This window comes from Globicephala melas, chromosome 15, assembly GCF_963455315.2.
Source record: "Globicephala melas chromosome 15, mGloMel1.2, whole genome shotgun sequence".
Classification (NCBI taxonomy): Eukaryota; Metazoa; Chordata; class Mammalia; order Artiodactyla; family Delphinidae; genus Globicephala; species Globicephala melas.
The window spans coordinates 910,396-930,638 of record NC_083328.1 but is presented as its reverse complement, the minus strand read 5'-3'; the positions used below and the strand labels follow the sequence as shown (position 1 = coordinate 930,638).

The 20,243-nt window shown below is 68.8% G+C and overlaps 1 protein-coding gene across 3 annotated transcripts in view; it reads left to right on the top strand.

Annotated features, from left to right (window-relative positions):
* INTS1 (integrator complex subunit 1) overlaps positions 1–17,911 on the top strand; it is a 28,781-nt gene extending 10,870 nt beyond the window's left edge. For 2 of the 3 annotated variants that reach the window (XM_030849584.2, XM_060284792.1), the window contains exons 16-47: positions 485–576; positions 755–815; positions 1,872–2,069; positions 2,330–2,459; positions 2,716–2,895; positions 2,981–3,130; positions 3,518–3,697; positions 3,775–3,879; positions 4,891–5,058; positions 5,135–5,246; positions 6,146–6,307; positions 7,008–7,154; positions 7,454–7,552; positions 7,797–7,921; positions 8,289–8,543; positions 9,015–9,174; positions 9,415–9,555; positions 9,721–9,895; positions 9,985–10,111; positions 10,837–10,967; positions 11,461–11,548; positions 11,641–11,867; positions 12,086–12,209; positions 13,151–13,284; positions 13,672–13,864; positions 14,383–14,510; positions 14,791–14,903; positions 15,612–15,725; positions 16,596–16,666; positions 17,033–17,124; positions 17,287–17,396; positions 17,575–17,911. In XM_030849584.2, the coding sequence (XP_030705444.1) occupies positions 485–576; positions 755–815; positions 1,872–2,069; positions 2,330–2,459; positions 2,716–2,895; positions 2,981–3,130; positions 3,518–3,697; positions 3,775–3,879; positions 4,891–5,058; positions 5,135–5,246; positions 6,146–6,307; positions 7,008–7,154; positions 7,454–7,552; positions 7,797–7,921; positions 8,289–8,543; positions 9,015–9,174; positions 9,415–9,555; positions 9,721–9,895; positions 9,985–10,111; positions 10,837–10,967; positions 11,461–11,548; positions 11,641–11,867; positions 12,086–12,209; positions 13,151–13,284; positions 13,672–13,864; positions 14,383–14,510; positions 14,791–14,903; positions 15,612–15,725; positions 16,596–16,666; positions 17,033–17,124; positions 17,287–17,396; positions 17,575–17,690 (4,408 nt within the window). In that variant the 3' untranslated portion in view covers positions 17,691–17,911. The remainder of the gene's footprint in view (positions 1–484; positions 577–754; positions 816–1,871; positions 2,070–2,329; positions 2,460–2,715; positions 2,896–2,980; positions 3,131–3,517; positions 3,698–3,774; positions 3,880–4,890; positions 5,059–5,134; positions 5,247–6,145; positions 6,308–7,007; positions 7,155–7,453; positions 7,553–7,796; positions 7,922–8,288; positions 8,544–9,014; positions 9,175–9,414; positions 9,556–9,720; positions 9,896–9,984; positions 10,112–10,836; positions 10,968–11,460; positions 11,549–11,640; positions 11,868–12,085; positions 12,210–13,150; positions 13,285–13,671; positions 13,865–14,382; positions 14,511–14,790; positions 14,904–15,611; positions 15,726–16,595; positions 16,667–17,032; positions 17,125–17,286; positions 17,397–17,574) is intronic. The other variant, XM_060284793.1, reaches the window with a different exon arrangement.
* Positions 17,912–20,243: the final 2,332 nt, after the last annotated feature.

The following is a 20,243-nucleotide window of genomic DNA, read 5'->3' as shown; positions in this document are numbered from 1 at the left end:
TTTGGGGAGTGTTGCCAAGTCATCACGTCAGATTTATTTCATTTTTCCTAACAGCTTGTTAGCTGCTTTCTGTTGCGTCATCTGAAAGGACTGTTATTACGACAGCACGATGTGTGACTTTTGAAAGTTACGGTTACACGTCGACCGATACCGGGGTGTTTTCTGGTTTTCTGATGCAGAGAATGACAACAGTAGTTAACACTGTCGAGTGTTTGTTACCTTCTCCCTGTTCCCGTGCTGTAGGGTGGGAGGCCAAGGCTGAGGGAAGTAGGGCACATGTCCCGGAGCCCAGAGCTGGGGTGTGGGCCTGAGCGGTGTGCTGGATACAGCCATGCACATCCTGGGGGTGCAAGTCCCAGAGAGGAGTTACTGAGGCTCCAGTGCTGGTGTTCGGGTCTGTGAAGCGGCTGCCGCCATGGCCTGGACCCGTTCCCGTCCAGGACCTCATGGCCCGAGGCTGAGCCGTTGACACCTTATGTCCCAGGTACCAGCCTCCGAACCTCGCCATCTCCACCCTCTACTGGAAGGCGTGGCCCCTACTGCTGGTCGTCGCCGCGTTCAACCCAGAAAACATTGGTGAGCCCCCCCTGGCCAGCCGTGGTCCCCTGGGCCGGTGTTGGCCTTTCCCTCTTCTGGGCATCCTGCACGTCAGGACCTGGAGCAGAGCCTGGCTGGGCATGGAGGATGGGCGTGGGAGGGGGTGGGTCTTCGGCCGGGAGTCCCAGCTACCACCTGCTGTCGCCTTGCTCCCTAGGCCTGGCCGCCTGGGAGGAGTACCCCACACTGAAGATGCTCATGGAGATGGTGATGACCAAGTAAGTGGCTCGCCGCTCTGGGACCGGGAGGGTGGGCCCACCGGTGCTGCGCTGGGAGCGGGGCGCGCTGGGCCTCCCACTGCTCTGCGGTCTCCCTACTCTGCGGGGCTGCCCCCTCGCTGGACTGGGGCAGTGGGATCAAGCGACGCCATGTGCTGTGGGGCCCTGGGCCCTCCTGGGCGGCACGCGTGTTGCCATGGGCGTGGGGACGGTCAGGCTGATGATGCTGTGACATGGGAGGCGTAGAGCGGAGGGGTCCAGAGCCAGAGGGTGCGGCGGGATGGAGACGGGGTCAGCAGCAGGGGACTGCCTCTGGACGCGGCGGGCAGCAGATGCCAGGGCCGCTGTGACCATGCTCGCTGCGAGCCACGAGCTGAGGAAGCGGTGTGGGCGCCTGGGCGGGTGGCGTGTGTGTGCTGTGCTCCTGCAGCGGGGATGGGTGCAGCCTGCCGGCGCACTCGGGGGCAGCGAGGGTCGCTGCGGGACACTGGCTGAGGTGGAGCGGAGCCCGAGGCCGTGGGGTGTCGGAACTGTGGGGTCTGGGTGCACCCGTGGGGTCTGGGTGGCAGGGCCGTCCTGTGGCTGTCTCAGGAAGCTAGGTTAGATTTTGAACACGGACAGGAGTCCAGCTGTTCGTGCCCCCAGAAAGCCGCGTGTGTCTTTGAAGCCGTGAGTCGGCCTGGGGTGCCCTGTGCGCCCCGGGCCACCTGGCCTGTTGGAAAGGGTCCAGGGGTCCCGTGTGGCCATCCCGGACAGACGCCGCTCGGGTCCAGGATCCTGACACACGTTGGCTGATTTTGGAGGCGCCAGCACTCGGCTGTGTGGGAAGAGAGGGTGGCCGGCTGTGGGCTCTGAGGGCTGCCCAGCTCCCTCATGGGGGTCTGACTGTGACCATGTTGCCGACGCGCCCCCCCGGGTCCCTTCCGCAGCCTGACGGCTCGAGCTGGGCCTGGGCGAGGGATGCCGTCCTAAGTTCTGACCCCCCACCCTGAGCGCCGCCTGGTGGCAGCCAGCCTCTGGTGGCCCGGCGACAGGTTCCTCCTGCTTGGTCCCCAGCAATTACTCATACCCACCGTGCACCCTGACGGACGAGGAGACCCGGACTGAGATGGTCACCCGAGAGCTGCAGGTCTCGCAGCGGGAGAAGCAGGAGATCCTGGCGTTCGAGGGGCACCTGGCCGCTGCATCCACCAAGCAGACCATCACTGAGAGCAGCAGCCTGCTCCTGTCCCAGCTCACCAGCCTTGAGCCCCAGTATGCACTGCGTGGAGCTCGGGCCGGGCCTGGGCTGGCAGGGGCGGGCGGGGCCGCTGTCCTGGTTCTCCGCGCGGCTGGCGATGGTGAAGCCGAGAGCCCCCCGTGGCTGGGCTGGGAGGGGAGGGACCGCGGGCCTCAGGGAAGACGGACAGCTGCCCACAGGTGGGAGGCAGGCGGCCCCGCCCTCACCCGGCACTGTCGACTGGGGAGCAGTGCGCTTGCGGCTTCGACACGCTTGGGTCATGTGGAACTTTCAGAGGGCCGCCCCGGAGGCCTCCCCCTCACGTCCTGGATCAGGTGAAAGGCCTCAACCAGTCCCTCCGCCTCGGGCACCTGCTGTGTCGGAGCCGGAACCCGGACTTCCTCCTCAACATCATCCAGAGGCAGGTGAGTCCCGCTGTGGTCCGGCAGAGGAGGCTGGTGCAGGCGGGCGGGCGGGGAACCTTCTAGGGGCGTCAGTGCGCTGCGGCGTTAGATGAGACCGTGGCCACAAGAGGGCACACCCGGAGACAGGGCTACATGGCGACGGGCTCCTGGGCACACACAGGGCCACCTCGGGAATCCCCGCTGGGGGCGGGCAGGTGGGTCGGGGGGCCACGGCAGGCTTAGCCGGAAGGAGCCGTGTGGCTGCCGCCCCGCCCAGGCTTCCTCCCAGTCCATGCCCTGGCTGGCCGACCTGGTGCAGTCCAGCGAGGGCTCCCTGGACGTGCTGCCCGTGCAGTGCCTGTGCGAGTTCCTGCTGCACGACGCTGCCGACGAGCCCGCCTCCGGGGAGGAGGAGGAGGAGGGCGAGAGCAGAGAGCAGAAGGCCAAGAAGCGGCAGGTGGGCGCCCCGCCCCCAGCCCCGCCCCAGCACCCCCCCGCCCCCGGCCCTGGAGACCCACCCTGAGGGCCCCCTGTCCCTGCAGAGGCAGCAGAAGCAGCAGCAGCTGCTGGGCCGCCTGCAGGACCTGCTGCTGGGCCCCAGGGCCGACGAGCAGACCACGTGTGAGGTGCTGGACTACTTCCTGCGGCGCCTCGGCTCCTCCCAGGTGGCTTCCCGGGTGCTGGCCACGAAGGTGAGGCGGCCGTCTGGCCCGCTCCTCCCCGCGCACCCCTGCTCGCCCCGTTTTTGTTAAGATGGGAGTTTTTGCTCACGCAGACTTGTATTCTAGCTGAGTCCTGGGCACAGAAGGGCTGCAGTCACGAGCTGCGCAGGGCTCAGATCTTTCTCCCCCGTGTGGGCCCCCTCCCCGGGTGGTACTGGGAAGCGTCCCGAGAGCAGCTCAGTGGCCGCCTGCCGTGTTTCCCGAGGCACTGGCGGCGGTTTTCCAGGGGAGCCGGACCGCGCCCCTTCCGCCCCAGGCGAGGGCGCTCCGGGCGCACCACGCCTCTGCCGGGAAGCGGCCCTCGCGCGTGGCCCTGAGGGAGTGGTGGCCCCGAGACCAGCGCGTGTCTGCTTGCAGGGCCTGTCCCTGGTGCTCTCGGAGGGCAGCCTGCGTGACGGGGAGGAGAAGGAGCCCCCCACGGAGGAGGACTTGGGCGACACGGACGCGCTGCAGGGCTACCAGTGGCTGCTGCGAGACCTGCCCAGGCTGCCTCTGTTCGACAGCGTCAGGACCACCACCGCCCTGGCGCTGCAGCAGGTGAGGGGCCGCAGGCGGGCGGCGGGCTGCACTGCCGGGCATGCGCTCACACGCCCTCCCTCCCCCCCACTCCCCAGGCCATCCACATGGAGACGGACCCGCAGACCATCAGTGCCTACCTGGTCTACCTGTCCCAGCACACGCCCGTGGAGGAGCAGAGCCAGCACAGCGACCTGGCCCTGGTGAGGGGGGCGGGGCTGGGGGACACCGACCAGCCCAGTCGGGCTGCAGGGCCAGCAGGGCCACACCTCGGCTCTGGGCTCTGAGCGCCCAGCTGCCTTGCCGGTGACCCTCTGTCCGGAGCAGGGATCGAGGGCAGGAGCCCCCAGTGCCCTTGTGATCATCCAGGCCTGGTCGCCTCTGTGGCTCTGGGCTGGGGGAGGCGTGGCTTGGCCAACCCAGGAGGCCAAGGGGCAGGAGGCCAGCCCAGGAGTCTGCGGCTGGGGCCCGCATCCCGCTCCCTGCTGGGGAGGCCCTGTGAGCTGAGCACATGCCCGTTTTCTGCTTCGTCTTCCTCTTTTCTGGCCGTCTTTCTTCTGACCTTGCTCCCCTGTTAGCGTGTCAGCTGACAGTGATGGAGGTTCTGGAGGCCCTGGGTCTTTGTAGAATGAGTGAGTGGACGGAGTGAGGGAACGGGCTGAAGACAGAGGTCGGTGGGCAGGGGGATTCTGTCCAAGCCCGGGTTCCTCGTCGAGGGGCTGGACAGTAATAATTAAAGTGTGGGGCTGGAGGCCTCGCCCTTCTGAGTCTGGTCCAGGGGCCAGACTGTCCTCACAGGGCTCAGAGGGTGCGTGCCCCGCGTCACTGCTGCAGGTTTCACGTAAACGTGGTGTCCGGCTGTTTGCAGGCGGCCTTTCCCTTCGGGTCTCGAGGAGCGTGCGTTGCTGCCGCTCGAGGGCAGATGGCGCCGTGCCCCACGCCTCGCTCTCCTCTCCGAGCGAGCGGCCGGCCCTCTCCAGGGAGCCTGTCACCTCTTGCTGCCTCTTGCGCCCGCTCGGCAGTTGACAACCCTGCGCGGCTGCGGGGCTCTCTGCGTGTGGGGCCCTTCCGTCCGTCATCGGCCTGCTGCCCGGTGGCGGGGGGTGGTTGTGCAGAGCGGACGTGGCATCGGGGCGGCCTTCCGAGGGGACGGGGCTGCTGGCCAGGCACGACTGGAGGGGGGCCCCACGCCCTCTGACGCCGTGCTCCCCCAGGACGTGGCCCGGCTCATCGTGGAGCGCTCCACCATCATGTCCCACCTGTTCTCCAAGCGCTCCTGCAGCGCCGAGTCGGACGCCGTGCTGGCCGCCCTGCTCTCCATCTTCTCCCGCTACGTGCAGCGCATGCGCAAGAGCAAGGAGGGCGAGGAGGTCTACAGCTGGGTAAGGCAGGCGGGTGCCCTGGGCCCGGCCCCGCGGCCCTCGCCTCGGCCCGCTCACCCCGCTCCTCTCCCTCCAGTCGGAGTCGCAAGACCAGGTCTTCCTGCGCTGGACTAGTGGGGAGACGGCCACCATGCACATCCTGGTGGTCCATGCCATGGTCATCCTCCTGACGCTGGGGCCGCCCCGCGGTGAGCAGCCCGCGGGCGGTGGGGCTGGGTCTCCCGTGGAGGTGGACCCCCTTCCCTGCCCGTCCTGGGGGCGCACACGCGAGAGCCCCACGTGGCGGGACCCCGTGCACCGCCGACGCTTCCGATCCACAGGCTGGGGGTTTCCAGACTCCTCGCCGCCTCCGCTCACACGCTGTCCTGTCGTCGTGAGATGCACGCGGGTGTTGCTGGGCACCTCTGTTCCTGCTGCTCTTTGCACTGTGGTTTCTGGAGGTGGAGGTGTCCGCATGGGGCTCTCCAGCCGAGGGGACGCTGGTGCCCAGAGCAGTGAGCCCCAGGTCCTCTCCACAGGCCTGGGGTGTGGCCCTCGGCTCGCTGGCCGTGGGCTGTGTCCAGAGCCGGCTGATCCTCTGGCCTCCTGGAACCTCTCTGCCTGGCAGCCTCTCCTTCCCTCCTCCGTGGCTGACGCTGTGGGCTGCTCTGCCACTTACTTGTGTCCAGGGGAGGCTGGCCTTGTGCTGGCCTGGCCTACTGGCTGCCCGGGGCTTTGTGCAGCCTGAGCCCTGGAAGGAGCCGGTTTGGCCAAGCCCACAGAGCCCAGAGAGCCTGCTGGCCCCAGCCTCACACCGTCCCCTGGGCAGCCTGGCCAGCTCTGCACTTCCGTTTCCTCAACTGGGGCGGGGCGGCGCCGCGATTGTGAGGATTACACAAGTCAGCTGTGCAGAGCCTCTGCCGCTGGGCCGCGCTCAGCTCTGGGTAGATTCTTCTCCGTCCTCTGAAGCCCCTGTTCGCACCTGTAAACCGAGGACACGCTGGCCTTGGCCTTCAGCCTTCAGTGCGGCCGGAGCTCCTAGGGTGGCGAGGTCTGGGAAGGCCTCGCTGAGCCGGCCCTGGTGCTTGCCCTGTTGTCTCTCCCGAAGCTGGTGACGGCGAGTTCCAGGCGCTGCTGGACATCTGGTTCCCAGAAAAGAAGCCCCTGCCCACGGCCTTCTTGGTGGACACGTCGGAAGAGGCGCTGCTGCTGCCCGACTGGCTGAAGCTGCGCATGATCCGCTCGGAGGTCCCGCGCCTCGTGGACGCTGGTACGACCCGGGCGCGGCTCGAGGGGGAGGACCAGGCCTTGCCCCTGCTGTGGGCCTGGTGTGTGTTCTTCCCTCGCCTGGTGGACGCTGGTACGGCCTGGGCGCGGCTCGAGCGGGGCCGGGGGTGGGGGGGACCAGGCCTTGCCCCCTGCTGTGGGCCTGGGTGTGTTCTAGTTGTGGCCTGTGAGAGAGGACAGCTCGGGGGCCTCGGGGGGGTTCCGGGGCGTCTGTTATTCAGCAGACGTTTGTGGAGCTGTCAGTGCCCTGACAGGTGCCCGCAGGCCCTTGTGGTCAGGCGGGGAGGCTGAGAGCCTCCAGTGAGAAGTGCTGGAGGAGGAACGAAAAAGACCAAGTGGTCCAGGGATTCGGAGGGGAGGAGGAGGGGCTGGGGCCTCCGAGCTGGTTCTGGGGTGCAGAGTGGCCTCGGGCACCCGCCCGTGGTCAGCGTGGTATCCAGCAGAGGTGGCAGGCCGGGCAGTTTGGGGGGTGGCTTGGCTGGGGAAGCGCAGCAGGACACATTCAGGGGAGCCTTGACTCTGAGCTGGAGGGAGCGCAGGGCTGGCCCGCAGCCTCAGGACGCAGGGTGGGGTCCTGAGGACCCAGCAGCCACACTTGGAGCTGCCCTCTGGGCCCTGGGCCCCGCCAGGCCCCACGGGCCGGGGTCACCGGGTGGCAGTGGCTGAGTGAGAGCCACCCTCAGCCCTGCAGGACCTGGAGCCCCAGCAGCTGCTGCTGTTCGTGCAGTCCTTCGGCATCCCGGTGTCCAGCATGAGCAAACTTCTCCAGTATCTGGACCAGGCGGTGGCCCACGACCCCCAGACCCTGGAGCAGAACATCATGGACAAGAGTGAGAGCCGGGGTCCTCGCCCGAGCACCCCGGGCCCGCCGTGCGGCTGCGGTTGGGGAGCCAGGCTGGGGGTGGAGTGGAACAGCCCCAGGGCAGGGGCTGCGAGCAGGAAGGTGGAGCTGCGTCCACCCCTCGGGTTGGAGGGTGGAGGGAGCTGCGGGCGCTGCCTGATTCTCTGCAGAAAGGCCCTGTCGCCCAGCTTCCCGGGTCCTGGGGAGGCTTGGAGCTCTGTGGGCACCATGCGGAGGGCTTCCCTCCTCCCTGGGGGCTCGTGTTTACCCGTGGCTGCCTCCCTGCAGATTACATGGCTCACCTGGTCGAGGTCCAGCACGAGCGAGGGGCGTCCGGAGGCCAGACTTTCCACTCCCTGCTCACAGCCTCCCTGCCCGCCCGGCGAGGTACCCACCCATCCTGGCTCGCACGGCCACTCGGGAAGCGTTTGCTTCTGCCCGGCGTCCGGGCTTCTGTTTATGGGCCCACGGGCGAGGCTGGGGGTCCCGGGGAGAGAGCCCTCTGCAGGGCCTGGGAGCCCACTCCTCTCTGGGCAGTGGGCCGCCGGGCGAGCCTGGCCGTGGTCGGCATGGTCCCCGCCACAGCTGGCCGTGATGGCCTCTCAGCCGCCCTGCTCCTCCTTCCCTGCAGACAGCACGGAGGCGCCGAAACCCAAAAGCAGCCCAGAGCAGCCACCGGGCCAGGGCAGGCCCCGGGCCGTGACACAGGTGCGGGTTCTGGGCCCCGAGGACGACCTGGCCAGCATGCTCCTGCAGGTACGGCCCCCCTCCTCCCTGGTCCCTCCTCCCGCCTGGAATCCATGGCCAGGGGTTCCCTGGGCACGTGTGTTCTCGCCCCCTCCTCACAGTGACAGGCGCTGCAGAGCAGCGGTGCACGGTTTCCATCTTCACGCTTACACGCCCGTATGCGCACGTGTGTGCACAGGTCCACGCGCTCTTTCCTGGGCCTGTTGCCACGGGCCTCGTCCCAGTCCTTGGCCCCCACCCCACGCCCCTCTGGAGAGTCTGCTGGGGACCGGGCACGCCAGTGCCAACTGCCGGCAGCCTCTGTGGGGTCGGGGTGTGGGCTCTGGGGAAGGCCCCACCTGCCAGCCGCGTGGTCCTGATGGATGCCTTTCTCCAGATCTTCCCGCTGAGCCCCAGCCCGCGGTGGCAGAGCTCCAGTGCGCGCCCTGTAGCCCTGGCGCTGCAGCAGGCCCTGGGCCGGGAGCTGGCCCGAGTCCGCCAGGGGAGCCCCGAGGTGCCAGGCGTCGCGGTGCGCCTCCTGCAGGCCCTCGCCACCCTGCTGAACTCCCCGCACGGCGGCGCCCTGGTCATGGTCATGCACCAGAACCACTTCCTCGCCTGCCCTCTGATGCGCCAGCTCTGCCAGTACCAGGTAGGCCCCGACACAGCCCTGCGCCTCACTCCCCGAGTCCCCGCGCCCGGGCTCTGCCTCGCGTGGCCAAGGCCCCCGTCCCGCCCCCCAGGCTCGGGGCTCCTGTGGCCAGGCCTGCTCGGGCCCCGGCTCTTGCCCCTAAGTGAAGAGACGCAGCTTTTGCTGCGGAGCTGGGGGTACGTCCCCCGCTTCTGTGACAGAAGCTTCCCGGGAGCAGGGCAGGAGCGTGCTGGGCTTTCAGCACGTCCGCCACCTGGTTTCGGTAGTTTTGCCACATTCGCCTTACTTGCCCCCGTGCGTGCCCACGTGTGTGCTACCTCCTTGGTCGTTTCTCTCTGAGCCCTGTGAGGACAGGCGACAGCAGACCCCTCATGGGCTGTGGGTATGGGCGCTGGAGGGGCCCCCGCTGTGGCAGGCGGGATGGTTCCGCCCGGCCCTGGCCCTGTCTGAGCTGTGCTGCGCTGTCCCCAGCGCTGTGTGCCCCAGGACACCGGCTTCTCGTCGCGCTTCCTCAAAGTGCTCGTGCAGACCCTGCAGTGGCTGGACAGCCCCGCCGTGGAGGCCGGGCCTCTGCAGGCCCAGCTCAAGCTGTTTGCCGCCCAGTACTCGGCACGGCGCCGGATCAGCGATGGTGAGGCAGGGTCAATGGTGCCGGCGGGGGTCCTGGGCTCTCTGCCATCGCGTCGGGGGGACCGGGGCCTTGTTCCCAGATGGGCCCCGGGTGGCGTCAGGGTGAGTGGGGCCCAGCGGTTTGGGGGTCGGGGCACTGGGAAGGCCCCCCAGGGGGGAGCGTACGTGTGGGAACCGAGGGGAGTCGCCTGCCCGGCACCCCTGGCAGGAGTCCCGTGGGTCACACAGCGCTCCCCTGCAGTGCGGAGCGGGTTCCTGCACCTGGCAGAGGCCCTGACGTTCCGCGGGGACCCGGAAGTGGTCAGCTCCACCATCCGCGCCATCGCGGCCACCCTCAAGTCTGGGGAGGGGTGTGACGTGGAGCCCGAGCTTATCAGCAAAGGTACTTGGGCCCCGGGCGCCACAAAGACCCCGCCTCGCTGCCTCGCACGCAGGTCCCTCTCCTGGGCGCCCCCAGAACAGGGCCCAGGGGCGGGGCTCTCTGTCCTCACGTCCGGTGGCCCCCCGAGCTGGAGTGACACAGGGGCCCTCTCTGCCCCACCCTCAGTCCTCCGGGGTCTGGTTGCCATGAGGTCGCCTCACCTGGAGGAGCTGCTGGCCGCGATCTTCTCCGCTGCCTCCGCCTTCCCGGCCTCGGGGCCCGTGTCCGTGGTGAGCTCACTGCTGCTGCAGGAGAAGGGGGAGCCCCCGGCCCTGGGGAAGCAGGACTCTGACGGCTGCAGGTGAGCCGGCGGGGCGGGGGCCGGCTGGGAGGGGGAGCGGGGGGCGGCCCTGGCCGGCCGCGTCTGAGCCCACCCCACCTTCCCTGCAGCCTGGAGGCTGTGTGGCTGGGACCCTGCTCGGGGCTCCTTGTCGACTGGCTGGAGATGCTGGACCCCGAGGTGATCAGCAGCTGCCCTGACCTGCAGCAGCGGCTGCTGTTCTCCCAGAGCAGCAAGGTGGGCCTCGTTCGCGCACGGCGCCCTGGGCCCACAGTCCGCCCGGCAGCCCCAGGGTGGGGCTGGCTCTCTGTCAGTTCCAGCAGATCCGATGCCGGAGTCTCAGTGGCCAGACGGGTCCCATGTTTTCTCTGAGTGGGTCACCACAGCTGGCCAGATCTGGCCACGGAGGCGGGCGGGGGGTGGGTGGATGGGTCCTTTGTGGGCTCAGGTCCTCACAGGGCACGAGGCGGTGGGGGGAGTGGAGCTCAGCACCCCCTGACGGGGGGTGGGGTCCTCAGAGGGGTTGGAGCCCATGTCAGGGCTCTGCGGGGGTGGCGGGGTCCCCCAGCTCATCTGGCCGCGGGGAAGGTGAGGAAACACTGACCAGATGGCCGGGGAGGGGCTGGGCGTCCCCTGCCCGTGGTCCCGCCGCACGCTGGTGGGTCTGCGCTTCTGAGAGCGGCGGTCACGCTCCCGCGCCCCCCTCCTGCCCAGGTGTTCCCACACCCAGGGTTTTGCTCGCGTGTCTCCTGGTCTCTGAGGAGTGGATTCGGTTCAGCCCGTGCTTAATCTGCAGAGTGACCGGCCGGGCTGGGTGGCTTCCCGGGCGGGAGCCTCGGATCTGCCCCGAAACGGACACCTTCCTCTGCTCTGTGCTGGCACACGTGGGCTGTCACCTGCTGACGCTACCTGGCAGAGCCGTCAGCCCGGCGGGGACCATCCCAGGTTTCCTCCCTTCCCAGGGCAAAGGCCATCCTGGCCCGCAGGTGCCGTCTTTCCGACCCTACCTCTTAGCCCTGCTCACGCACCAGTCCAACTGGTCCACGCTGCACCAGTGTATCCACATCCTTCTGGGCAAGAACCGGGAGCAGAGGTGAGTCCCCCAGACCTCTGTCCCCCACCGGCAGGTCTGTTCCTGCCACAGGCAGCGTGGGCCTTGGGGTGCCCCGCGGCAGCCGCCCTGCCCAGACTCCTCCGGGAGCCGAGTTTGGAGGGCAGTGTCGGGGGCCTCGGTGGGGGGCTCTGATCCAGCAGCCTTCCCCCGGCGTCCTCAGGGACCGAGGCCCTCCTGCCTGGCCCGGTGTCCCTTCCCCGGGTGACCAGCAGGCAGACAGTCGGCTTCACTGTCCTCCGGTCGTGTGAATGGCTGGCGTCCGTGCTGTGCTGCGGGGGTGCCAGGGGCCTCTGTGCGCGGCTGCAAGCGTGGGGCGGGGCGGGGCCAACCTTAGCTTTGCCACTGTGAGCTGCAGAGAGGTCGGGTGGGGCGGCCCGCGTCCCCTGACGGCTGACCTGGGCACCCCCCCACCCCCCCCCCCCCCGCCTGGAGACGCGCCTGGTGCTCAGCCAGGCCGCCCCGCCGCCTCCAGGTTCGACCCCTCGGCCTCCCTGGACTTTCTCTGGGCCTGCATCCACATGCCTCGCATCTGGCAGGGCAGGGACCAGCGCACCCCTCAGGCAGGTGTTGGGGCGTCCCCTGCCCGCAGGGTGGGGTGGCGGGCGGGCGTGGCGAGACGCGCCCGGGCCTGACTGGCGGTGTGCGGCTGCAGAAGCGGCGGGAGGAGTTGGTGCTGCGCGTCCAGGCCCCGGAGCTCATCGGCCTGGCGGAGCTGATCCTGGCGGAGGCAGAGGCCAGGAGCCAGGACGGGGATGCCAGCGCCTGCAGCCTTCTCCAGGCCCGGCTGCCCCTGCTGCTCAGCTGCTGCCGCGGTGACGATGAGGGCGTCAGGAAGGTGACGGCGCACCTGACGAGCTGCATCCCGCAGTGGGCTGACAGGTGAGGGTGCTGGACGCCGGGCTCCGGGGCCCCCGCCCGTCCCCTTGCCCTTGTGGTGGGAGGCCGCGGCTCAGACGTGAGCACCGTGGGAGCGAGCCCAGGCCGCCAGTGGGGGTGCGGTAGGGCTGAGGGGCCTGGCACGCCAGCTCTGCACGCAGTGGCTACAGCGGCTCCCCGGTCCCGCAGCCACCCCGAGTCTGGTCTCTGGTCTCTCGCAGCGTGCTGGGCAGGCGTTGCCGAGACCTGCTCGTGCACCTCTACCTGCAGCGGCCAGACCTCCGGGTGCCTGTGCCTGACGTCCTGCTGCACAGCGAAGGGGCCGCCGGCAGCAGCGTCTGCAGGGTAAAGCCCTACGGGGTCATTGGGGCCGCCTTTGTCCTTCACTGGGAGGTAGAAATGCCTTTTCTCGGATCGAAAGACAGAAGAGGCCCCTGGTGAGTGCCGATGGCACGTCTGAGGGCAGAGCCTGCCCTGCCACCCTCGCCTGTCCGACCTCTCGAAGGGTCTGGAAACGATCTTTTCCTGCTCCAAGAAGTTCTCTGGGTGTGGAGCAGAGGAGAGTGGGTGTCCCCCCGCGTTCCCTAATAAGGGACCGTTGACTACAGCAGGCCGCGTGGTGCGTGTGTGACGGTGTTGCATGCGGCCCAGCACCCCCATCCCTTCCTGGCTGCCTGCCGTGGCGCTGGCCTTTGGCCCAGCGTGGGGCCTCCGTGCGCGGGTCTGCGTGGCATCTGCCTTCACCTCCCTTGGGTGATGGCGGGGGAAGGGGGGTCTGGTGGGCCCCCTGCCCGTGTTCCCTGGGCTGGACCCTGGAGTCGGATCTGCCGCCTGCCCTGCTTCCCGGGACGGGGAGGGAAGTTGATGTTTTTCCAGTTGTGCTTCCTTCCACTTTCGTGTGTTACTTGTTTTGCACACCTGGAATTATGCTATATCAGTAAGGTTGGTTTTTCTCGTCCAAGCTAACACGGGGCTTTTATCCTGTTTGTGTGGAGAGGGTGACCTCACACACCACGTGCTGAGCTTGGCTGGGAGCTCTGGCCACAGCCTCTTGAGCCCCAGGAGCAGCAGAAGGCACTGGGGGAACACTCTGGGTCGCTGCACAGGTCCTTAGGGGCCACACCAGGGCCTTGGGGTCCGGGGGCCTTGGAGCAGGTGCCCGCACACTGCCCGGGGAGCCCCATCGTAGCCCATGCGGCGGTGGGCGGCGGACTCGGCGGGGGGCGGACAGGTAGGGTGCGAGGGCTGCAGGCGGCCCCGGCTCTGACCACCCCCGTCCCTCCCAGCTGGACGGCCTCATTCACCGCTTCGTCACCCTCCTCGCGGACACCAGTGACTCCCGGGCGGCCGAGAACCGAGTGGCCGATGCCAACGTGGCCTGTCGGAAGCTGGCTGTGGCCCACCCCATCCTGTTGCTCAGGTACCGCCTGGCCTGTCCCACTTGCAGCCCGAGTGGGCACAGCTCGCTGTCAGGGTGCCCTCCCCGCCCCAGCCTGGAGCGGCTCCCACACCAGGCGTTCCTGTAAGGCAGGCTCTGCGGCTAAGAGCGGGTGGACGGACACCGTGGTGGTGTCGCCACGGGCAACCAGGGCCTCGGCTGCTTCCTGACTGAGCTGAGTCTCGGGGGTAGGGGCCTGGTGGACGCGGGAGAGGGTGGGTCAGGTGAGTGGCCCAGGACATCACGGTGGCGGTTAGCGGGCTCCGGGTGGTCTCCAAGTGCAAGTTGATGTCGGCCCTTGGAGCGGGGGGCGGGGAGGGGGGCCGGGGGAGATGGCCCAGGACCACCGAGCGCACACGTCGCCCCCAGGCACCTGCCCATGATCGCCGCCCTCCTGCACGGCCGCAGCCACCTCAACTTCCAGGAGTTCCGGCAGCAGAGCCACCTGACCTTCTTCCTGCACGTGCTGGGCATCCTGGAGCTGCTGCAGCCGCACGTGTTCCAGAGCGAGCACCAGGGGGCGCTATGGGACTGCCTGCTCTCCTTTCTCCGCCTGCTGCTGGTGGGTGCCCCACCCACCCTCGGGGACCCGGGCGTCCCCAGGGGTCGGGTGCCCGGTCCCTCTCCCTGTGCCCCTGTCAGCCGGTGCCCCTGCTCGCCCTGCCTGCTCCCTCCACCATTCTGAGCTCTCCCCATTCAGCTCGTGCCCCTTCTGGTCCCACGACTTTGGCAGCCCCGGTCTTCCTGACCAGGACTGAGGGTCCGTCCCCTTGTCCACCTGAGGCGGCTGGGTGAGGGCACAGCCCTTGGCTGCATCGGGCACGGCCAGGCCACCTGCCTGTCTGGTACCTTCACCCGGGGAAGGCCCCCAGCTGCTCACGTGCCTGGGGAGACCCCACGCTCCTCAGGGTTCAGGAGGGACAAGGCCGCTCCTGACCCTTAGGGACCTTAACATGCGCCCGGCGAGGGCGGCGTGCTGGCGGTGTCCAGGGTGTACTGTGGGGCTCCAGGGGGAGCGACGTGGGCAAGACGGGATGCTTCAGGCCCTGGATGCTTTCCCCCTCGCGCTTCCCTTTGCAGAACTACAGGAAGTCCTCCCGCCACCTGGCCCCCTTCATCAGCAAGTTCGTGCAGTTCACCCACAAGTACATCACCTGCAATGCCCCGGCCGCCATCGCCTTCCTGCAGAAACACTCCGACGCGCTCCAGTGAGTGTGCACGTCTGGCACGGCTCCTCTCCGGCCAGGGTCCCGTCGTGGCGGTGCTCAGGGCTGAGAGCTCCCAAGGGGCGTGCTGGCGGGGGTGGACACTGCCCACGGCGCCGGGGCCCGGGGCAGCAGGGCTGTTGATGCTGGGTCTGCGCCGGGGTCATTCTGGGCTGGCTTCCTCCTCCCTCGGCCCCCGGGGCACCTCCTGAGCCCCTGCCCACGGGGCCCTGCCTGCCTCCCACCTGTGGCATGGTGCTCACGGAGAACCTTGCTCCCCCAGTGACCTGTCCTTCGACAGCAGTGACCTGGTGATGCTCAAGTCGCTCCTGGCGGGGCTGAGCCTTCCCAGCAGGGACGGCAGGGCCGACCGCGGCCTGGACGAAGAGGGCGAGGGTGAGTGGGGCCGGGGCTGCGGGCTGCACTGCCCTGGGCGTCCCTCGGGCATCGTTGGCCCTGGGGCCGTGACACGCACAAAGCACCGAGTCGTGTTGTGGCCAGCGAGACCTACAGCACCTGCCCTCTGTGGGACCAACCAGGCCCCTCTGCTCTCTGTCCCCGTGCCCACCCGGGGGCCCCTGCAGCATTGTGTCTAGCGGGCGTGCGGTGGATTGTGAGCGGGCCGAGTGCCCGGGGCCCAGGGCCCTTCACGGCCATTCGCCCTGCTTTTGCCAAGTCGCTGGCGTCGAGTGTGACTCTGGGCCGTCCACGGACGCGCCTAGCACAGCGCTCGGCACGCAGGCGCCTTTATTGAGCACCTGCCGTGTGCCGGGGCAGCAGGGAAGGCCACACGCCGTGTGGTGGGTGAGAGGCTCGAGCAAGCAGTGCCGCGCCTCCCGGGCAGCTCCCAGCAGCTCGTCGTTCCAGCACATTTATTGAGCGCCCGTTGTGTACCAGGCACCGTGCTCAGCCCAGGGCAGGGGCCGCATCTTCGGGGGTCTGGTATGATTCCGGGCGCTGCTCAGCGAGGCTGCCCCTCGCTTACGCACATGGATCCCACGGCCTCGGTGTCGAGTGTGTCCGGGGCTCTGGGGCCCTCTGGACGGTGGCCTGGGGCGGGCCGTCCTCGTCTCCACCCGACAGCACTGGCCTCCTGTCTTGCAGACGAGGGCTCGGCTGGCCCCCTGCCTCTGCTCAGCGTCTCCCTCTTCACCCCTCTGACCGCAGCTGAAGTGGCCCCCTATGTGAAGAGGCTTTCCCGGGGCCAGACGGTCGAGGGTAAGTCTGGGGGTTTGGCTCCCCCCGTCGGCCCCGCGGTGGGTGGTGGCCTCCCTTTCTGTCCCTGCAGCATCCTGGGTCCCACAGCGGCCCTTGGCCGTCCAGGCTTCTCCTGGGGGTGGGGGGGCATCCAGAAGACAGCAGGGCCCCTGCCAGGTCCCGGGAGGGGCTGGACTCTTTCCTCAGAGTGGGAATAGGGGTGGGTAGAGAGGGGGTCGGAGGGAGAAGCGGGGCTGGAGACTGGGGGCGGCTCCTCTGCTGGCCATTGGCGCTGGGGAGCCCCCTGGAGTCCCCGTAGATACCGAGGAAGAGGGGCCTGGCGGGGAGCTGGCCGACAGCCCCTGGTCCCCTACGGGGGAGCCGAGGGCCTGGGTGGCCACCTGCGGGGAGGGGCAGGGCCATGTTTCTGCAGTGTGGCTTCGGGGCAGCCGGGGCAGACATCCGGGGAGCGTGGTGCAGATGCAGATCCCTGGGCCCCTCAGAAACCTCTGAAAGCCTGGTCGACCAGCACCTCCGGTTTGGGGTCGCTGGCTCGGTAGTTGGGAAGGCAGCGGAACCCCCAGTGATTTCTGTCCCAAGGTGCTGGGGGCCCCCTGGCCTGAGCAAGCACTAGGGATGCTGTGGAAGCTCCAGGAGGCAGTGGCGCTGACGTTACAAGCAGCCGTGCTACACCTGTAGAACCAGGTCCCTCCACCAGAGCCTGTGCTGAGGCCGGGCCAGGGTCCCTGCCCGGCAGGTGTGCTGTGGGGCAGCGGGCTCTGGCCCCAGGACTCCACCACTCCTACCTCTGGGCTGTGTGGGGGACAGGTTCACCCCCGAGCCCAGCAGCTGCAGCCCGGCCCTCAACAACACGCTTTCTACCCGTCTTAGATCTGTTGGAGGTTCTGAGCGACGTGGACGAGATGTCCCGGCGGAGACCCGAGATCCTGGGCTTCTTCTCGGTGCGGGAGCTGCCATGTGCCCGGAGGAACTGGGACACGTGTCGGGCTGGGGCGGGAGGGCAAAGGCATGCTGGGCCCCGAACAGGGACGCCGCCCCCACACTCCTTCCTGCTGGGCACCCAGCTCAGCCCGCAGCGGCTGGGCTTTGGGGCGGGTGCCACGTCTGACTGCGGCCCCGTCCCAGATGCTCAGTCCCGCCCAGAACTGAGGCGGCCGCTCCTCCGCTCTGCGCTGGGCCTCCTGTGTGCTTCATGGGTCCCGAGGTCCCAGGGCCCAGCGACGGGGGTGTTGAGGGGGCTGGAGGCTTAGGGAGCGGGGTCCCCTGACGGGAGGGTGGCCCTGCTGACACCGCCCCCGCCCCCGCAGACCAGTCTGCAGCGGCTGATGAGCTCAGCTGAGGAGTCCTGCCGCAGCCTGGCCTTCAGCCTGGCCCTGCGCTCCATCCAGAGCAACCCCAGGTGAGCCGGCGTCACCTGCCACCACGGGCCGCCTGGTGCCCTGGGCCAGGCCTCCCACTCCTCCTGTCCGGTGGGGCCCGGTGCGGGGCTCTGGGGAGGCGTCGGGGCCTTGGCCGTCTTGGCACGGGGGGAGGTGCCAACCTGAGCACGTGGCTCTTCCAGCATCGCAGCCGACTTCCTGCCCACATTCATGTACTGCCTGGGCAGCCGGGACTTCGAAGTAGCGCAGACGGCCCTCCGGAACCTGCCGGAGTACACCCTCCTCTGCCAGGGTGAGTCTGCCCCGACCCCACCCACCCAGGCCCCGGTGCCCCCGGAGGCCTCGGTACCCGGGGCCGGGCTCTTGGGGAAAGACCAGAGGCTCCACTTCTGAGAGCTGCCTGACGACCTGGCCGCCGCGGCCAGGATGTCAGGGCAGCACAGCCTGACAGGGTCTTCGTCTGTCCCCAGAGCACGCAGCCGTGCTGCTGCACCGGGCCTTCCTGGTGGGCATGTATGGCCAGATGGACACCAGCGCCCAGATCTCTGAGGCCCTGAGGATCCTGCACATGGAGGCTGTGATGTGAGCCGGGTCCACTGGTGGTCTCCTCCGGGAGCACCAAGGCAGGCAGGGCCAGTACTCAGAGCCCACGCCCAGCCACCCCGGCCAGCAGTGTGGGCGCCGTCTGCCCCAGAAGCTGTCCCACCTGTGGAGTGACGGGGGGCACAGACCAGCTGGGAGGGGATGTTGACATCCTAGCGGGTCGAGACGAGGGGCTGGGTTTAAATGAAACGTTTTGAACTCCGCGATGCTGCTGCCTGTGTGGTTTGCCTCCTTGGAGACCCCGGGAGTGAGTGGGACCTGGGAGCTTGGAGCCCTGCCCCCAGGGCCCGGCCAGCCTGCCTGCTCCTGGGCAGGCATGTGGCAGTGTCCATCTGGAGACAGGAGGGCGCCCGCCTGCTGGGCACAGTCTCGGCCTTTCCTCCCTGCCCTCCACCCAGCTCCCCACTTTCAGGCAGCATCGGGGTTGGGGGAGAGCTGACAGTGCCCGGGTGCCCCCTGCCCTTGAGTTCTCTGCCCACGGGCTCGGCCTCGTCAACTCCCGAAGGGAGCGGGGCTCGCTGGGTGTCGGCAGAGCAGTCAGAAAGGACCTCAGCTCCCCGAGACCCTCAGCTTCGGGCATCGCTCCAGGAAGCCCCCCGCGTGCTGGCCGCGGGGTGAGGGCTGGCTCAGTGCAGCCACCGAGGGGCGCATCCCCCGCGGAGCTGCGGTGCTGGGGCAGGGGACAGGGGCGGGGCTCTGCCCCAGAACTTGGCCTGGGGACTCGGAGGGCAGGGGGCAGTGCTCCCTCCAGTGAGGGCCCCGGGGTCCCCCCAGGCGGCACTGGTTTCTCCAGGCCAGTGTCCTCGTCTCTCGGGGCAATGCCGTCCCAGCCCCATCCAGGCTGGATGCAGATGGCATCCCACCCCTCCCTCCCGTTGCTCCCGTTGGCGCCCGGGTTCCCGTGCGCGCCCCCCCTCCCCCCCGCAGGGTCCCTGTCTACCCGGCTCCTCAGCTGGGGCCACCAGGGGGCGCTGAGGCTAAAGACAGACCCAGGCTCTTCAGTCCCGCCTGCTTGAGGCTGGACAGACCCTTGGGTGGGGGGTGGTCACTGCTTCCATGCCCACCAGGGGCAGCGCTGTGCCCCTAGCCCCACAGGCCCCTGGTCGGCCCCGGCCTTGCCAGCCTCCCTGCTCCCCTGAGCCCGACGGGTCGGCCACCACGCCGCTGCGCGCACGACAGCCCTTCGGTACCCAGATCCTGCCGGTTCCGTGGTGGAGCCCCAGGCCCTCCTGTCCCGCCTGGCTTGTTTCTTGGCCCCCGTCGTGTGGCTCCTGCTCAGGGGCACGTGGAACTGGCCTTTGGCACCTCCTGCCCCACTGCAGTCCCTGCAGAGAGGGACGTGCAGCCGAAGGGCCCCCTCCTGCCTCCTGCCCTGGGTGCCCTACCAGGAAGTGCTATGCCACTCGTAGGAAGCCACGGCCCTGCCCATCTGGGCTTGGGTGACAGCTGTTGGGACACCCGCATGCCCCAAAGTGCCACTGCCTCACCCAGAGCTAGGGGCGCACAAGCCCCCTGGGGTTTGGGAGGCTGGGGGCTGGGGCAGTTCACCCGTGACACTGGGCTGTGTGAGGGCCCAGCAGGCAGAGAGGCAGGCTCTGGGAGAGCCCTTGGACCACCTTCCTGCCCAGTCCCACCCGTGTCAGGGCCGAGGCCTGGGGGAACCTGGGGGTGGGCCGCGGCCTGGCTCTGGGGGAGCGGGGATGCCAACCACCCTCCACCTTTCTGCGGGCAAAGGCAGACATCCTGGCAGGGCTGCGGGCGGTACCCACGGAACCCGCCCTTGCCAGCCTGGGCGCTGCAGCATTGCCAGGCAGGTGGGGGGACGCAGCGGGACCCTTGGGGACGGCCCGTGGGAATGGGCGGTGGTGCGTGGAGGGCGCGGGCAGAGCGGGCGTGCAGGGCAGCGCTCCTCGGATGGTGTCCGTTGCCGTGAACACCATCCGGCCGGCTCCATCTTACACAGGTGCGCCCAGCCCAGGGCCTCGGAGAGAAGGGGCCCAGGGGGCCCAGTGGATGGCGGGCAGGGGCGTGGGTGTGCATGTGTGTGGGGTGAGTGTGGGCTTGTGGAGGCCGGGTGAGCCCCCTCGGGGTCAAGGCCACCTGACCTGCTCCTGTCTATACAGCGTGAGTGGGGAGCTGGAGTGCCAGCTCCCTGTGTGGGCCTGACCCGGAGCCTGTGCCCCGCAGAGCGCAGTGGGGCTGGGCTGCTGGGCGGGGAGGCCCAAGGTACAGGAGCACAGCAGGTAGAACCTTCTGGATCCCAACTCTTCTGCCTCAGCTCAGCACCCAGCCACGTCCACTGCGAAGCCCAAGCTTGCCACTTCTCTCCTGCCACAGGGCCTTTGCACAGGGTCTTTGCTCTCCCCCCTCCCTGCCCCCTGTGCCAGCTCCCACTCCCTCGGCTCTCAGCTCCTGTGGCACCTCCTCCAGGAAGCTTCTGGCACCCAGGGTCAGGTGCCTTCTCCCCGCAGGCGCTGTGTGTTCTCAGTTTGTCGCTCTATGCCACGCTGGGAGGTTGGAGTTGTCAATCCAGCCG